This window comes from Portunus trituberculatus, chromosome 34, assembly GCF_017591435.1.
Source record: "Portunus trituberculatus isolate SZX2019 chromosome 34, ASM1759143v1, whole genome shotgun sequence".
Classification (NCBI taxonomy): Eukaryota; Metazoa; Arthropoda; class Malacostraca; order Decapoda; family Portunidae; genus Portunus; species Portunus trituberculatus.
This window is the reverse complement of record NC_059288.1, coordinates 2,035,001-2,052,500: the sequence shown is the minus strand read 5'-3', so window position 1 is coordinate 2,052,500 and position 17,500 is coordinate 2,035,001. Positions and strand designations below refer to the sequence as shown.

Sequence of the window (17,500 nt, the reverse complement as noted above, 5' to 3'; positions counted from 1 at the left end):
AGTAGTAGTATTAGTAGTAGTATTGGCAGGAGTAGTAGCCTTGTAGTACCAGTAGTAGTAGTAGTAGTAGTAGTAGTAGTAGTAGTAGTAGTAGTAGTAGTAGTAGTAAAGTAACTTTTATAAAATAAACAACTATATCGAACCACACACACACACACACACACACACACACACACACACACACACACACACACACACACACACCGCCATCAATGGGAGTGAATGACGCCAAAGAAACCGAGTCTGGTGACGTCACAATGACGGGGAAGAAAACGGGATGCATGAAGAGGATGTCCACGTAATGCGACATGAGAGAGAGAGAGAGAGAGAGAGAGAGAGAGAGAGAGAGAAAGGATTCATAACGATAAGACACGACAGATTGATAGAACTGCACTTTATTGCTACCATTTACCCCTCCCCCCCTCTCTCTCTCTCTCTCTCTCTCTCTCTCTCTCTCTCTCTCTCTCTCTCTCTTTGCATTCTCTCTCTGGAAGGAATATTGAATGCAATGATGATGATGTGTATTGTTTGTAGTTGCGGTCTTAGTGTTGGTTCTTCTTCTTCTTCTTCTTCTTCTTCTTCTTCTTCTTCTTCTTCTTCTTCTTCTTCTTCTTCTTCTTCTTCTTCTTCTTCTTCTTCATTTTCTTCTTCATCTTCGTTTTTTTCTTTTGTCCTTCTTTATTGTTGTTGTTGTTGTTATTATTATTATTATTATTATTATTATTATTATTATTATTATTATTATTAATTATTATTATTATTATTATTTATTTATTTTATTAATATCGTAAATTAATATTTTTGCTTTCATTAATAATAATAATAATAATAATAATAATAATAATAATAATAATAATCCATGTTTTCCTCTCTAACGGCGTGATCTTTATGGTCCTGCTGTTCTCTCTTCATTATTCTTCTCCTCACGGGGTTTACATCTCTTCACCTGTCTTCCCTTCACTGTACCATGCATCGTATACATCCATTGTTCTTGCTTCTCTATCCTGTTCTCTCTTTTGCACCCTTCTCATCACGTGATCTTCTTCAATTCACTGTATCATGTGTCTTATTCTTCCTCATCCATCAAATGTATGTCCTCCTTCAGCCCATCAGTATAATCTTAGTCGTCCTCTCTCTTCTTTCTTAGCATCCTTCTCATATAGTCTTCCTCTCTACACTGCCAAATCATCTGGGGCGCTTTATCCGCTATCCTTAAAATGTGGTACGTAACGGCGCAGTTCTCCATTATGCTTTTTTTTTTTTTTTTTCAGCTGCTCAGCCACTCGGCAAATATGGAAAAAGAACATAAGGTGATATTATATTAGTAACACATGTAATGGTACTTATAACTGTTAAAAAGTAAAATTCACAAAGGAAAAGAAGAAAACTGAAAGCAGAGAGAGAGAGAGAGAGAGAGAGAGAGAGAGAGAGAGAGAGAGAGAGAGAGAGAGAGAGAGAGTTTAGAAAATAGTGAAAGATAAAAATGGAATGAGGGAGAAGGATTTTGGAAATGAAGAATGTGAGATGAGAGAGAAGAATGAAAGGAGAAAGTGAGAAGAAAGGAGAGAAAGGAGGAAGAGAGGGCGTCATTTTTTCCTCATATCTGCTGAGAAAGCATGTTAAGGGAGAGAAGGAGGGAGTGAGAAAGGGAGAGAAGGAGGGAGGAGGGAGGGAGAGGATTATCGACTCATTAATTCCTGTTCTTTATTGTGTTGAAGGAGAGAGAGAGAGAGAGAGAGAGAGAGAGAGAGAGAGAGAGAGAGAGAGAAAAGGCAGGAGGGAGGGAGGGAGGGAGCAAGAATGAAAAGAAAGCACTATGAAGGTGGAGGAAACTGCCTCCCTCCCTGCCCCCTCTCTCTCTCTCTCTCTCTCTCTCTCTCTCTCTCTCTCTCTCTCTCTCGTTTTGTTGCTTGTTGTTGTTGTTGTTGTTGTTGTTGTTATTATTATTATTATTATTATTATTATTATTATTATTATTATTATTATTATTATCATCATCATCATCATCATCATCATCATCACTATCATTATTCATTCTTCATCTTTTTTCTCACTCCCCTTCTCTCCGTCCGTCCGTTCCTCCCTCCTTCTTCCTTGTTTCTTACCATTTATCCTATTATCTCTCTCTCTCTCTCTCTCTCTCTCTCTCTCTCTCTCTCTCTCTCTCTCTCTCTCTCTCTCAACAATAATATTCTTACCTTTTTCCTTCTTTTTATCTATTTCTTTCTTTCCCTTTTTCTCCCTTCTTTCGGTTCTTCTTAAATCATACCCTCTCATCCCTTCTTCCTTCCCTTCCTTCATTCTTTTCTTTTCCTCCTTCTCTCCACATCTCAGTAGTTGGAATCCCTCCTTGCGCCCTGCTCCCTCCCTCCCTCCTCTGCTTCTCTTCTTCCCTCCCTCCTTCTCTCCCACAATGCTCTGCGGTCGTTACGAAAACATGTCCTCTTGCGAACTCTGTCTTATAACTTTACGCCAAAGAGAGGGAAGGAGGGAGGGAGGGAGCGATGGAGGGAAGGAGGGAAGGAGATAGGGAGAGGATTGCTTGCCTCGCTTTCCATCCCTCCCTCCTGATTGCCTCGCCACTCTCTCTCTCTCTCTCTCTCTCTCTCTCTCTCTCTCTCTCTCTCTCTCTCTCTCTCTCTCTCTCTCTCAAAAGTGCTCTTGATTCGTGTTTTGTGTAGGCCTAATAGCTTTCGTTTCACTTGAATTTATTTGTGTTGCCACTTCTTTTCATTTGTGTCTTCTTATTAGTGTGGTGGAAATTTCAAGCCCCTTTCAAGCCGCCTCCGTGTTAATTGTGTACACAACCAATGGCGTCATCACAGTTTCCGTGACACGTGTTGGTATACCTGCGTTGTGTAATTCTCATGCTGTCACTTATCACATTCCTTTTTTTATCACGATGACTTCATTTGTTATGTTCTTCATTTCTTTCATTCTTTCTAAAGTTTATTTGTTTTCCATCCTTCACAATGCTGCTATTTATACCTTCCTTAGTTATTCATAACCCTTTGCGAGTATATGGTACACTGTAAAAAAAAATCTCAAGGTAAAGATGGGTCAATACTTTTATCTGTAATAGTGTTCTCATTTTTCAATAACTTGGGCCTACGTGGCAGAAGGTTATATGTGTGGAGGATGGGACTTTGATTTAGGCCTTGGTGACAAAGGCAGGGTTGATGGGCCCGTTTTCCTTAACATTTTACTCTATCACCACAACTATTTTGGTAGGCCATGTACATGATTAGCCAGGTTATCAGGAGTGGTTTTCCAGTTAATAGTATAGAAATCTTATTAATTTGTCATTATAACTTTTAAAACTATCTTAAGAACCCGTATTACTTAATCTATAGCATTTTAAATGCTACTTAGGTATGAGCAGAAGTGTTTGAAACTCCAATAGTCCCCCACAGTACTCGATCACTGTTGACAGGCATGGAGTCGGTGCAGACCACTTTGCATCGCTGGTCACCTTACCGCTTTGGTGTGCCGATCACCTGGCTATTGTGATGCTAAGTTATGCGGTGCAGCCAGTGCGCATACCTGTGCGTGGCTGTCTTGACATCATGCAGGTGTACTGTGCATGAGACGGTTCCTCAAACATTCTTGATGTGAATTACAAGGTAATTTAAGCAATGCCTCACCTGCGTTTGGAGACAAGTTTTCAAACGCACGAAGAGGACGCATCATGGTATTGTCCTGAACATCATGCTACATTCAATTGTTAGAATCTGTCATTTGAATTTATTCATTCATTTATCTTTTCATGTCAGTGTGATTCGGCGGCAGATTCCTGAAACAAAGAGTTGAGGGTTCCATCTAGCTGCTAGATGGAACCCTCAATTCTTGCCTCAGAAATCCGCCGCCGAATCGCACTGATATGAAAAGACAAATGAGTGAAGAAACAATTAATGATGACGATGATGATAATGATAATATTATTGATAATAATAATGATAATAATAATAATAATAATAATAATGATAATAATAATAATGATAATAATAGTGAATAGATAAAATAGATAAATATTATGTGATATTGAGCCATTAGATATCAGCCCTGCATAGATACATAAATATTTCACCACAGTCGCCACACGGCTGAGAACTTGCTGAAAAAAGGTGGGGTTCCCATTCTTATACGACATGTGCACACACTCAAAATATCTTTACACACTGGCATCATGGACGGGTTATTGAAAACAGGCTACTCATTTAGCGTGCGTGTAGTTGCTGTGCCTGTAGGAATCAGTTGAGCGGGACTCGTGATTGAAGCAATAGGACTTGAGGTGCCGCTTAATCGAACGCACTTACCAACTCTGCAGAGACCATCGGGTTGTTCATTGTGAATCTCTTTAAATTCCACTGTAACGATGTATTTTTGAGTGTATGTGTGTACATGGTGAAAACATCTGTAAGACTGAACTATTAAATTAAGGTGTTCTGTCTTCCACGTGAATACAGTATGAGCAATTCTGTATGGTCATTTGTACGCCGATCAGGTGGTGTCCTGGTCCTGTACTTGGTAGGTAGGACGGAGGAACTACCTAACTTCCTTATTAAATGTCATACTGCTACATATCATCACACCTCCATGGTTGTAGTGATGGGCAGGCAAATTGTAGCACGCGCGCGCGCACACACACACACACACACACACACACACACACACACACACACACACACACACGGCCCGGTAGCTCAGTGGTTAGAGCGCTGGTTTCACAAGCCAGATGACTGGGGTTCGATTCCCCGGCCGGGTGGAAATATTTGGGTGTGTCTCCTTTCACGTGTAGCCCCTGTTCACCTAGCAGTGAGTAGGTACGGGATGTAAATCGAGGAGTTGTGACCTTGTTGTCCCGGTGTGTGGTGTGTGCCTGGTCTCAGGCCTATCCGAAGATCGGAAACAATGAGCTCTGAGCTCGTTCCGTAGGGTAACTTCTGGCTGTCTCGTCAGAGACTGCAGCAGATCAAACAGTGAATTACACACACACACACACACACACACACACACACACACACACACACGATTCTAAGTTTTCATCTATATTTGCATTGTTTGCTTCCTTTCTTTTTGTCTCTATCCGCATATAAGTTTCCTTTCTTCCCACGTCCCTCTTTTCCTTCATCCTCCACTCGTCCCAACCTCATTCCTCTTCATCGTCTATTTTATACCCACATCCATAAAAGTTGCTTCTTCTCTTCCGTTTTTTCTCTACTCCGTCTGACATTAGAGAGATGGAGGTGCTGGAAGGAGGGATGGAGGGATGGAGGTGTTGGACATGACAAGGGCGGAGAGAAGGCTACTGACTTCCCATTTTCTTACAGCCATTCGTTTTCTGTTTTTACGCCTCTCGGTCCATTTTCTGTGATTGTGATTGAATTGGTGACTTGTTCGATACCTGACAAGTGGAGAGAGAGAGAGAGAGAGAGAGAGAGAGAGAGAGAGAGAGAGAGAGAGAGAGAGAGAGAGAGAGAGTATTTGCTGCTTTATGAGAAAACGATGATTATAACCGGCAAAAGGAAAAGGAAGACAGGAAGGCGTTGAAAGGTTGGAGAGGAATGAGAAAGAGAAGAGAAGGGTGAAATTGTAAAAGGAAAAAATGAGAAATGTAAAACAAGAGTTAGAGGAAAAGTGAGATGAAGAGGAGGTTGAATGATAAAGAAGGAAGATGATGAGGAAGAAAATTAGAAAAGAACGAGGAACATAAAGAGGATATAAAGAGATAAGAAAGAGGAAGAAAGAAAGGAATGTTAGAAGAAGGAGAAGGAGACAGAAGAGAATACCGCGGATATCGAAAAGAAAACAAAGTTGTAAGTTGGCAATGAGAGAGAGAGAGAGAGAGAGAGAGAGAGAGAGAGAGAGAGAGAGAGAGAGAGAGAGAGAGAGAGAGAGAGAGAGATTCAGTTCAAAAGGGTGTTTGTCCCTCTGTGTGAGTTATGCTAATGTCGCCCTTATGAGAGAGAGAGAGAGAGAGAGAGAGAGAGAGAGAGAGAGAGAGAGAGAGAGAGAGAGAGAGAGAGAGAGATCAAAAGAATAAAAATGAGCCTCCATAAAACACAAAATCAACTCAGGAAAGGGAATAGGAAGGGAAAGTGTTTGTTAATCAACATTTTTGTCCATATCAAATACTGTACGCCTCTCACTTTTTTTTTCTCTCTCTTCATTTCGTAAACTTCAAAACAACTCCAGCAACTTGATTATTTTCTTTTATTTCATTTTCCTGTGTTTTCTCAGTTTTCATTTTTTTATGTACACTTTTTTTTCGAATTGTCTTTTATTTGTTTATTTATATATTTTCTACTGTTATGTAAGATTATGACAACAATCTAATCATTAGTTATCTGTTATTCATCTTTTCTTTATTTCCAATAACTTTTTCGGCATACCTACTGTAATTTATTTTTTTGCTTTATTTAAAGAATACATATCTATATTTTGCAGCGCATTACCGTTTTGTCTGCCCACACATTGCCACACAACCTCACAACCTCAACACATTTGTGCGATGTTATTGATGTTGCTGATGATGGTAGGGATGATGGTGTTAGCAGCGGTGCTGGTGTGGTGGTGGTGGTGGTGGTGGCGGTGGTGGTGTGAGTGCTACTATAATAGTTGGGTTGGGAAAGGGATTGTTCTACACATTTGGGACTGAACTTGCTGTTTTGCACTTTTTTTTTCTATTCTTCCTATTGTTCCTTGATATCTCCAAACTTTTTTCTTTCACTACTTCAGTGGATATGAAATTTTGCTTTTGATGTTTGTCGAATAGGAGCGAACCATCAACACACACACACACACACACACACACACACACACACACACACACACACACACACACACACACACACACACTTTTACATTAGTTTTAGATTTTCTCGCTGTTGCCACTAACTCGAGTCAACTTTTTTAAGCTATCTTGTATGCAGCATATTACACGGCAGTGGGGACGGGGAACATAGGCGTTGGTGACAAGTACATAGAATGCTTGTCTCACTTTTTTTTTTTTTTTTAATGTAGATGGGCACCTACCAAGGGCAACAAAACTGCAATAAAATTAAGGTTCACTGAGGTACGGATCTCCGCTCGAAGGCTGTAGTAAAAAAAAGATGAAGAAATGGAGTTCACGTCAGACAAGCAGACAAGGAATTATACTATATAGGTAACTCTTTCCTTAGGGAGAGGGACAGAAAAATGGTGAGAAAAAGAAGAAAATCTTATGCAGCGAGGTCATGGAAAGAAGGGTGGCATGGAACTAGCAATGTCAGAAGAGGAGATAGCATGGAAATGGCGGTAGAAGCTAGCAACAGATGCAACATTGTGGCTGTGAGATAGAGAATGAAGAATGTCATTTAGAGGAGAGGAGTTGATAATGCGAAAAGCTTTTGTTTCAATCCTGTCTAAAAGAGCGGTATTTTTTTTTTTTTTTAATGTAGCAGGGAAAAATGGCTGGAGGTAAAAAGAACGATTGATCATAAAGGTCCACTGAGATGCCAGTCCTCGAACAGAGTCGAAAGATTTAGGCAAAGGAATGGGATAAATGTTTTGAAATCTCCAATAATTTCTGTCCTCGTTGGCTTAAACCCTCGGAAGGCATATGGACCTGATGGGATTCCCTCCTGCTATCAAAAATTGTGCCTCCATTGCTTGCACTTTCCTTCAACTCTGTCTATCAACTTCTACCTTTCTTTCTTGCTGGATGTTTCATTGCATTCAGCCTGCTCCCAAACAGAGTGACCTATATAATCCCTCAGACTACCGTCCTATTGCTTTAATCTCCTAATTATCTTAATTTTTTAAATCTATCCACAATAGAAATATTCTTAAACATCTAACGTTTCACAATTTTCTATCCTATCTGATCGCCAGTATGGTTTCCGTCAAGGCCGCTCTACTGGTAATCTTTTGGCTTTCCTTACTGAGTCTTGGCCATCTCCTCTTTTATAGATTTTGGTGAAACGTTTACAGTTATCTTAGACATATCAAAAGCATTTGATAGAATTTGGCAGAAATTTTTGTCTCCAAGCTATCCTCCTGCGATTTCTATTCTTTTGTATGCAATGCAACTTCCCAAGTTTCCTCTCCGACCGCTCGATTGTTGCTGTGGTAGACGGCGATTCTTCTTCTCCTCAATAACAGTGATATTTCTAAGGGTTCTGTCCTGTCTCCCACTCTTCTTTTCTATTATTTATCAATGATCTAAACTAAACTTCTTGTCCTGTCCACTCCTACGCTGATGATATCTCTCTACGCTTTTCCACGTCTTTTCAGAGACAACCAACTCTTCACGAAGTAAATACACACAGGAATGCTGCAGAACTACACAGAACGCCTGACTCATGATATCTTTAAAATTTCAGATTATGAAAGAAAAATTTAGTATTGTTCAATGCCTCAAAAACTCAATCCATGTCCTCGTTGACTTAAACCCTCTGAGTGCTTATGGATCTGATAGAATTCCTCTTATTGTTCTCAAAAACTGTGCTTCCGTGCTTGCACCTTGCCTGGCAAAACTCTTTCAACTATGTCTATCGACTTCTACCTTTCCTTCTTGCTGTTCTTGAAAAAAAGGTGACCGTTCTAATCCTTCAAACTACCGCTCTTTAGTTTTAATTTCTTGCTTATCTAAAGTTTTGAATCTATCCTCACTAGCAAGATCAAGATAGGTGGAATCAAAAGCTTTTCGTCTCATCAACTCCTTTTCTGTGACTGACTGTCTTCAGCTTCTTTCTCACCGCCGGAATGTTGCATCTCTTTCTATCTTTTATCGCTGTTTTCATGCTAACTACTCTACTGATCTTATTAACTGCGTGCCTCCTCTCCTCCTGCAGCCTCGCTGCACAAGGCTTTCTTCTTCCTCTCACCCACTCTCTAATACAAGAGTTAACCAGTACTCTCAATCATTTTTACCATTCTCTGGTAAACTCTGGAACTCCTTGCCTGCTTCTGTATTTCCATCTTCCTACGACCTGACTTCTTTTAAGAGGGAGGTTTCAAGACATTTGTTCCTGAATATTGGATAATTCATATGACCTCTTGTTGTCTTGTTGTCCTTGGCCAGTTGCCCCACCTGCAGAAAAAATAAATATATCAACTCCTTACAACTTTCCAGACAAATATTCTTATTTCAATGACACTAAACTCTTCTGCTCAGAACATTCCATATAAATCGGAAACTTTACATCTCTTCTCTAGGTAAAACAGCATCTATGAAGTTTGGGACTTTGAATCGCATCTACCTGTTTTTTTTTTTTCTCTCTCCATCCAACCGCTAACTCTGTACAGAGATCTTATCCCTCCATGTATGAAGAATGCTTTAAGTGTCTTGGGGGAGGGACTTGAACTCTTTCAAGGGGGAGGTTACAAGACATTTATTTTGTAATGTTTGACCGCTTTCGATTCAGGATGTACGGGGAACGCCAACTCCGTGTGAACTTTTCTTTTTATTATAGTTTTGTTGTCCTTTACCGGAGTCCCACATACATAAGAAAATTAAGATACAACAACAACAACAACAACAACAACAACAACAACAACAACAACAACAACAACAACAACAACAACAACAACAACAACAACAACAACAATTACTACTACTACTACTACTACTACTACTACTACTACTACTACAAATATTTCTACTACTACTACTACCACTTCTATAATCCCTGTACTTTCTCATCCTACCAACAGACATGAAGGGTGGGGGCGTGCGGGCGCGGTGGGCGTGGTGCGGCTCCTCGCGGGCTGTCTTTCTTCTGCTGGCCATCCTCTCCCTGCTCTCCATCCTGCTCTCCTGCCACCTCACGTCCCTCCAGGTAAGAGAGAGAGAGAGAGAGAGAGAGAGAGAGAGAGAGAGAGAGAGAGAGAGAGAGAGAGAGAGAGAATGTTCCCACTTACCATAGAATTTTGTCATATTTTTATGGTGCACAGACTTACATACTCGTACATATCAACACACACACACACACACACACACACACACACACACAGATAGATATTTAAATTGGTAGATGGATAGATAGGTAGGTAGATATGTTTATTGACTGCAGCTTACCAAAGAAAAAAAAAAAATAGAACAAAGTAAATATCAAAATTATTTAGAAATATCCACAGCAAGTAATACATTGTAGTAGTCCACAATCTTATTTGTCATCACGAAACTATTATTCATTGCAGCAAAAAGATCTCAAAACACAATAAAAAGCAAAACTAAAGCAAAAGACCAAGTTTTCTTCTACTCAAACTTTACATTGCTAAATGTCTCGGCACATCAAACGATTTTTCTTGCTCATTAAAGCGCTTCATTTATATACCTTAAGGACATCAGATATCACATTACACATCGCATTATCTGCACAATTAGCAAGAATATTTTCCATTGTTTGCGAGGAATATATTTTTTTCACAATTGTTATGTGAAAGCACAACTCTCCACCACATACCCCTCTCCGTCTGCACGTACACCACAAGCACATAGACGCTCTTATACAGTGGTGAGCGGGCCCATCTTCCCCTATTCCACAGACCAGTTTCTATAGTTAAAATGTGGCCAGAAAGTCGGGATCTCGTAAATTCTTTCATGTGCAGTTCATTCAGATTTTGTCTTTTACTGTAAATGTCATGTATAGCTAATGTAGGATTTATGCCTCTCTAGCTACGCACGATCTTGAATCCTTGATGCATCTAATTCTCTCACACAATTCTGTTTTTTTTTATAATAATACTAGCATTTCAGGTACTCCCTTTCTTATAATTTCTTTTACAAGCCTGTCAGCATCTACCCAGGACTCACAGGCGTACATTAGCGGAGACAGGAGCGCTGCGTCAAAAACTTTCGTTTCTCTATAAAAGGGTTGTCATTGCTTTTCTTCAAGAATGATATAAGATTTAACACATGGCATAATTTGTTCTTGGCATGCAGCTTGCTGAGGAAAGACACAGAACCGTCACACGTTAATGGTGAACCCAAATGAATATAACTAACACAGTGCTTCACTACCATTCCATCTACATTAAACGAGTCCTTGTCGCCTGTTTCACCGTGATAACAAAAAAATAGGTCTGTCTCTGCACTGTTTATCCTCACACCATATTCATTGTAGTATTTCTTTAATATCCTCAACTCAGTGTGTATATTCCACTAACTCGTTGATAATAACACTGCTTCATCCATGATTTAATTACCATATTAAACATTACAAACAATAACAGGTAACAGATAACAAAGATAACAGATCCTTGTCTCACCCCCGGTGAGGCGGTCAATACAACAGAACCGACAACACTCTCAGTGGTGCAATACATGGCCATCATAGCGGCCAGCATCACTGCCCCGCACCCCAAACCCTTCATCACCGTGAACAGTTTTTTCTTGGAACGATATCATAAGACTTTGAGAAATCCACAAAAAACACAAACAGTTTCATTCTCTTTAACCTGCCTGTTAGAAAAAGCCTGAGTGTCTCTATACATGTATACTGTATATATTCGCGTTTCTTTTGCGCCCCTACTTGTTCCCTCTTTGCTGTTTGGTTTGAACCTCTGATTCAGGCGTTCACATGCATAGTACGTACCATCTCATACAATCTCACAGAATTAATGACGCTTATTCCATAATAATTAGTGTTAGTGTTATCTCCTCTAGAATATTACAAAGATTAGCTCTAATCTAAGCATAAGGGAATATTGCAGATGTGAGAATATTATTAAATGATAAAGCAATAATAACAAGCCACTGGACTGACATAAGTGAAAATATTCCAGGGGGAACACCATCAAGCCCACATGCCCTGTCAACCTTCATCCTTTTCATTTGATCTTGTACTTCTAAGGGAGAGAAAAGGTCGTCTAGCATAGGAATACTGACATCTATAGACAATTTCGGTCTCTCTTGTAGGATTAAGTACTTTCTAAAAATGATCTCTAAACTTTGCATAATTTGGTAGTGTATCTTCACCATGAGTAGTGACAGTGTTGTTACCATTCTAGTTTATTGTTTTCCACACCCTTGCATCATCATCCTCCAGCAGACTGAAAAAAAAAGAGAACTACATCTTCTTGCCTTTCCTAGTAGTGCTCCTTGCCCACCAAGTGTGATATCCCATACAAGGAGGTCATCTTAGGCCGTTCACTGTAATAGTTATTGGGGCATAGTCGGATGAAAGGTTGTTACAATGCGTCACTGGAAAATCCGTATCAGAGTCTACAACACATACATCTAACTCAGAAATCCATATAATTTCTTTCTTATCACTCACGAAGTGAATACTATATATTTTCAGATTATTTAACACCAAAAGCTTGTTATCCAGACAAGTAGAAGACAATACTTCAGGATTATCATTAGCAACATTGACATCTAGAAAAGTAACTAACTTAGTGAGGGCAAGGAATAGCCTAAGTGTTTATTACACAAACTGTAGAAGTATTTTGAATAAGATAGATTTGCTCAGAGGAACAGCATGTGTTGAAATTTTTGATGTCATTGTGTTAAAAGAAACTTGGTTAGACATGTCAGGGAAGCTATATAATTTGGAGGTCAAAATTGATGGTTATACACTATTCCATAAGGACAGAGAAAAGAACAAAGGAGGAGGTGCAGCACTGAACGTCTGGACCACATTGCAATGTTGTATTAACAGTAGAATTAAGAGAGAGAGCAAAACAGAGTCCTTATGGGTGGATATTTTAACGAAGGGTCACAATCAGTAGTAACGGGTTTAGTGTATAGGCCACCAAATACTGCAAATGAAATCAACTCAACACTATGGGAGGAAATAAATACGTTAGCCACTTATGTATGGTTGGCAATTTCAGTCATAAGAATATTGATTGGAGCTTGAAGATGGGCAACAGTGAAGCAGAGGAACTTCTTAAGGTGATTTAGAAGCATTTTTTTTAAACAGGTAATTTTGGAACCCATACTGAAAATAATATTTTAGATATAATTCTGACAAATAGGGAGGAAGCAGCTACACAGGTAGATGTTTGTGGCCAGCTAGGTAACAGCGACCACTGTGAATTTAGAGGTAAAATGAAGTGGCATGAAGCTCTTTGAAGCTAAAACACTAGAAAAGTACCTGACTTAAAGAGGACAGATTTTGAGGGGTTAAGAAGGTATCTCCAGGCAGTTGACTGGCAACGAGCATGGAGGATAGGTCAGATAAGGACCAGAATAGAGGTGAGGGAGAGAAGGCTGGGGGAGAGAGGTGGGGAGAAGTGTGAAGAAGGGGGAAGGGAGAAATGATAGACAGAAGGGTAAGAGAATGCTAAGTGAGATGCGGTCTGGGTCAGGTCATGCTGTGGTGGGGAATGTGAGGTTGGGGAGATTGAAAGGGCGGAAGTGAGGGGATGAGGGCAGGTAAATGCTGATAGATTACATACAGGCCAAGGAGCTAACATCCCGTGTAGAAAAATAAAATCACACAAGAATGACCATAAGTGGATGACAGATAGATAAAAACACTACACAGGACGGAAGAAAAATAAAGGCAGGAGATGAGGTGCACACAGTATAACGAATTAGGACAGTTAAGAGGTTAACGAGGAAAGCTAAAAGTAGTTATGAGTTGAAGGTAGCCAGCCAGGCAAAGACGGATCCCAAGAGATTTTTTTTTAAGTATATAGGACGAAAATTGCGAAGAAATAAGTACTTTAGAAGCAGCTAGCGGAGAACTGGTTTGTTCCAGGGAGGAGATTAGTAAAAATATGAGTGAGTAGTTTTAACTGTCTTTACTCAGGAAAACATGTAGGAAACTCCAGATAGTGAACAGATTTTTAGAGCAGAAGGGAGTGAGAAGCTGACTGATATTCTCATAACTAAGAAGATGGGACCGAGATAGAGAGATAGATAGACTAAAAACATTCAAGTCACTAGGACCTGATGAAATTGATCCAAAAGTATTTAAGGAATACAAGGAGGTCGTCATTGAGCCATTAGCATTGGTATTTAGGATGTCTCTAGAGTCAGATGAGGTGCCGATAATGTGAGGGAAGTCAATGTTGTACCCATATTTGAGAAGCTAGATAAAACTTCAATGTCTAACTATAGACCTATCACCTTGTCTTCAATTGTAGGTAAATTAATGGAGTCAAAAATAGAGAAGAATATTAGGGAGTATCTGTACAAACCCAACTTGATTAATCACTATCGACCTGGCCTTACGAAGGAAAAATCGTGCCCTAAACTTGCTGAGTTTTTAAAGTAGCGTTCATGAGAATGGTAATGGTGATAGTTATGACATCTTATAACTAGATTTTAGTAAAGCGTTTGATAAGCTTCCACATTAGAGGCTCTTGGGTAAGGTTAGGGGGCTCGGGATAGAGGGATCAAGTCGTGGTTAGGCGATAGGCGGCAAAGAGGTGTAATAAACTACTCTTAATTCCGAATGGGCCAAATAATTTTGTGGGTTGCCACAGGGATAAGTTTTAGGGCCCTTGTTATTTTTAAAATATATGTTAATGATTTGGATAGTGGAATTAATAGTGATATTAGTAAATTTGCAGATGACACAAAGATAGGTAGATTGATTAGGTCAGATTCGGATGCCATCGCCTTGCAGACAGATTTAGATAGGATAGGTTTTCTAAACCTTTTTATCGATAAGAATTCCCGAGTTATAAGACCATCTGCCCGAACCCCCAGTAATCAGATATCGAACAGAATGTTGATTTAGTGACTGCCATTATTCCATAATACAATAGTACTGCAAAGGATTAGAGATACTGCAAAGGATATTATTGGGTCAGCCATCTTTTGAACCCCTGGGGATATGTAAAGCCAAGGGTATGAACCAATGAGATAGGATGAATGAATGGGCGGAGAGATGGGGCCAGTGATGGTATGGAGTTGTTCACCATCGTTCGATGACAAAATGCTGTCTATCAAGCCATCCCTATTTATCTGCTTCAGCTGATGTCTTTATAATCTTTGTAGTTCTGCTATCTTCCTGACCACGGTTACGCCTAGTAGTCACCCTGATTTCTATGGCAATGGCGTCCAGACGTCACAACCATTATGCGCATGGGCGAGCAGAGGGATAGGGCTTGAGGAAAGGTTATGTCAGACTGGTTCTCTTCACTTATTTTTTAGTCAAATCCAACAGATCCCACAAAACTCTACATCCCACAACAAGCAGAATTTCAAAATTAATTTGGTACTTGCGTGGTCCAAATGTTAGCAGAATACTTGAAAACAGTCTGAAGAACTCAGAGCTCGAACTGCCTTGTGCAAGGGCTCAGGTAACCAGTTCATTTGTTTATGGTGCACATACTTGCATACATACATAATATGAACACACACACACACACACACACACACACACACACACACACACACACACACACACACACACACACACACATACACGGCCCGGTAGCTCAGTGGTTAGAGCGCTGGCTTCACAAGCCAGATGACCGGGGTTCGATTCCCCGGCCGGGTGGAGATATTTGGGTGTGTCTCCTTTCACGTGTAGGTGCTGTTCACCTAGCAGTGAGTAGGTACGGGATGTAAATCGAGGAGTTGTGACCTTGTTGTCCCGGTGTGTGGTGTGTGCCTTGTCTCAGGCCTATCCGAAGATCGGAAATAATGAGCTCTGAGCTCGTTCCGTAGGGTAACGTCTGGCTGTCTCGTCAGAGACTGCAGCAGATCAAACAGTGAATTACACACACACACACACACACACACACACACACACACACACACACACACACACACACACACACACACACTACCTTGACACAGAGGCGGGTATTCTGAATCGCTCTGGTCTTGAATCACGACTGTTTTCAAGTTAGTGAGATGTTATAATAGGCTCCCAAGAGTTTCTTCTGTTACAAATATTCATCCCTTGTTTTTCTATCAATAACACAGTAAAAACACCCATAATGTCATGTGTGCAAGTGAAAGAAATATGTAAATTTGCATATTTGTTTGTATGTATGTATTTACGTATGTATGTGTGTAAAAAAAAAAAAAAAATAAAAATATATATATATATATATATATATATATATATATATATATATATATATATATATATATATATATATATCAAATGTATACATAAGTCTTGCCCATGTATGTATATATATGTACGTTAATGTTTCTTCACGTATACCAATTATTATACCTCATGTGCATTATTTTTGTCATCATGTGGATCAATAGGAAACGAACCAAACTCGTAAGTTTTCAAGCGTTCGCCGGCTGGTGTAATCCAGGAGTGGAGCAGCATCGTCTCGCGGTATAGAGCAGTCGTCTGAAAACAATATTAAGATGCATTTATTGATTTACCATGCTTTTACTACATCCAATATTTTTCTGTTTTTGTTTTGCTATGGTATTTTTTCATAGTTACTTGAGTTTATACAACCAACATCATTATATAGAGCAAAATATAGTCGTCTCGTGTACCAAGTTCTTTAATTTTTAGAAACTTTAATACAGCTCAAAACCTTAACACACCTTTCACCTCGCCTCTACAGTGGTTAATGGTTTACAAGGAAAGTACACAATTATTTTTGTTCGGTTTTCTTTATGAGAAAAAAAAAAAAAAATGCAGCCGAAACCGAAATAGTCCGAGTGTGCCGCAGTGCTTTTATCACCGTGTTCCTAAACCGTGTTTTGCCACAGCCTGAACATGGTGTGCCTTTTTAGACTAAAAGATAACTAGTCAGGGTGGCTACCGTCCATTAGCCAGGTCTTTGTTAGGTCTTTGTGACGCAGAACACGTCTATGCAGAACGAATTGGTTGGCAATAGACAATCTCATTAACAGACTTTGATATCTAAGTTGTGAAAATAAACGAGGCTTCATATGTTCATAGTTTCTTGTAGTCTACTTCCTAACCTAGAAGGAAAGAAAGTATCATACTAACTTTGAGTTATCAATTGAGAAACTAAGAAATTTTTGTCCTAGGGATCGCGTTGGTATGAAAAAAAAAAAACGCACAATGTATGGTTATAACCTTAATCTCATTATTAAGGCGTTTATGCCATAACATGTTTAAATATACCTAAGCGATTTTAGTATATCGGTATGTGATAGGAGAATATCCAGAAATATACGATAACCAGTTGACAAACTTTTCTGTGAAATATTGCGATATCCGGTGAATCTGGCAACCGAAACGTGAGTTTGGTTCAGCAGTTTTGCCTATACATGTGCACCAGCTTTATCTTCATGTGCACAATTTTGCCTTCATGTGTAGCAGTTTTATCTTCATTTGTACATGAAATCAGTAACTTTATTTCCTTTGGTCCCTATTATCGCCCTTGCCCTGTGATCGATCCTCTTATAAAATTCCTCCCCCCACAAAAAAAAAGTATAGACTTACTAATGACATCCTTAATTACTACTTCATTCAGTTTCATTCCTGACTCCTCTTCCTCAGGGCGGCGGGACAGGGCGCGGATCACCATGGGGAGTCAAAGTTCCCCCTCAGCGCGGCATCCTGTCCAGGGGAACGCCGAAGGTAAAGATGGATCTTGGCAC

The 17,500-nt window shown here is 39.7% G+C and overlaps 1 protein-coding gene across 1 annotated transcript in view; it reads left to right on the top strand.

Moving 5' to 3' along the window:
- The window catches only part of LOC123512547, a 179,000-nt gene that overhangs the window by 22,483 nt on the left and 139,017 nt on the right, over window positions 1-17,500 (top strand). Inside the window, exons 2-3 of the mRNA XM_045268973.1 lie at window positions 9,697-9,821; window positions 17,400-17,500. The exon at window positions 17,400-17,500 is cut by the window's right edge and continues 40 nt beyond it. Coding sequence (XP_045124908.1) covers window positions 9,699-9,821; window positions 17,400-17,500 — 224 coding nt within the window. The 5' untranslated portion in view covers window positions 9,697-9,698. The remainder of the gene's footprint in view (window positions 1-9,696; window positions 9,822-17,399) is intronic.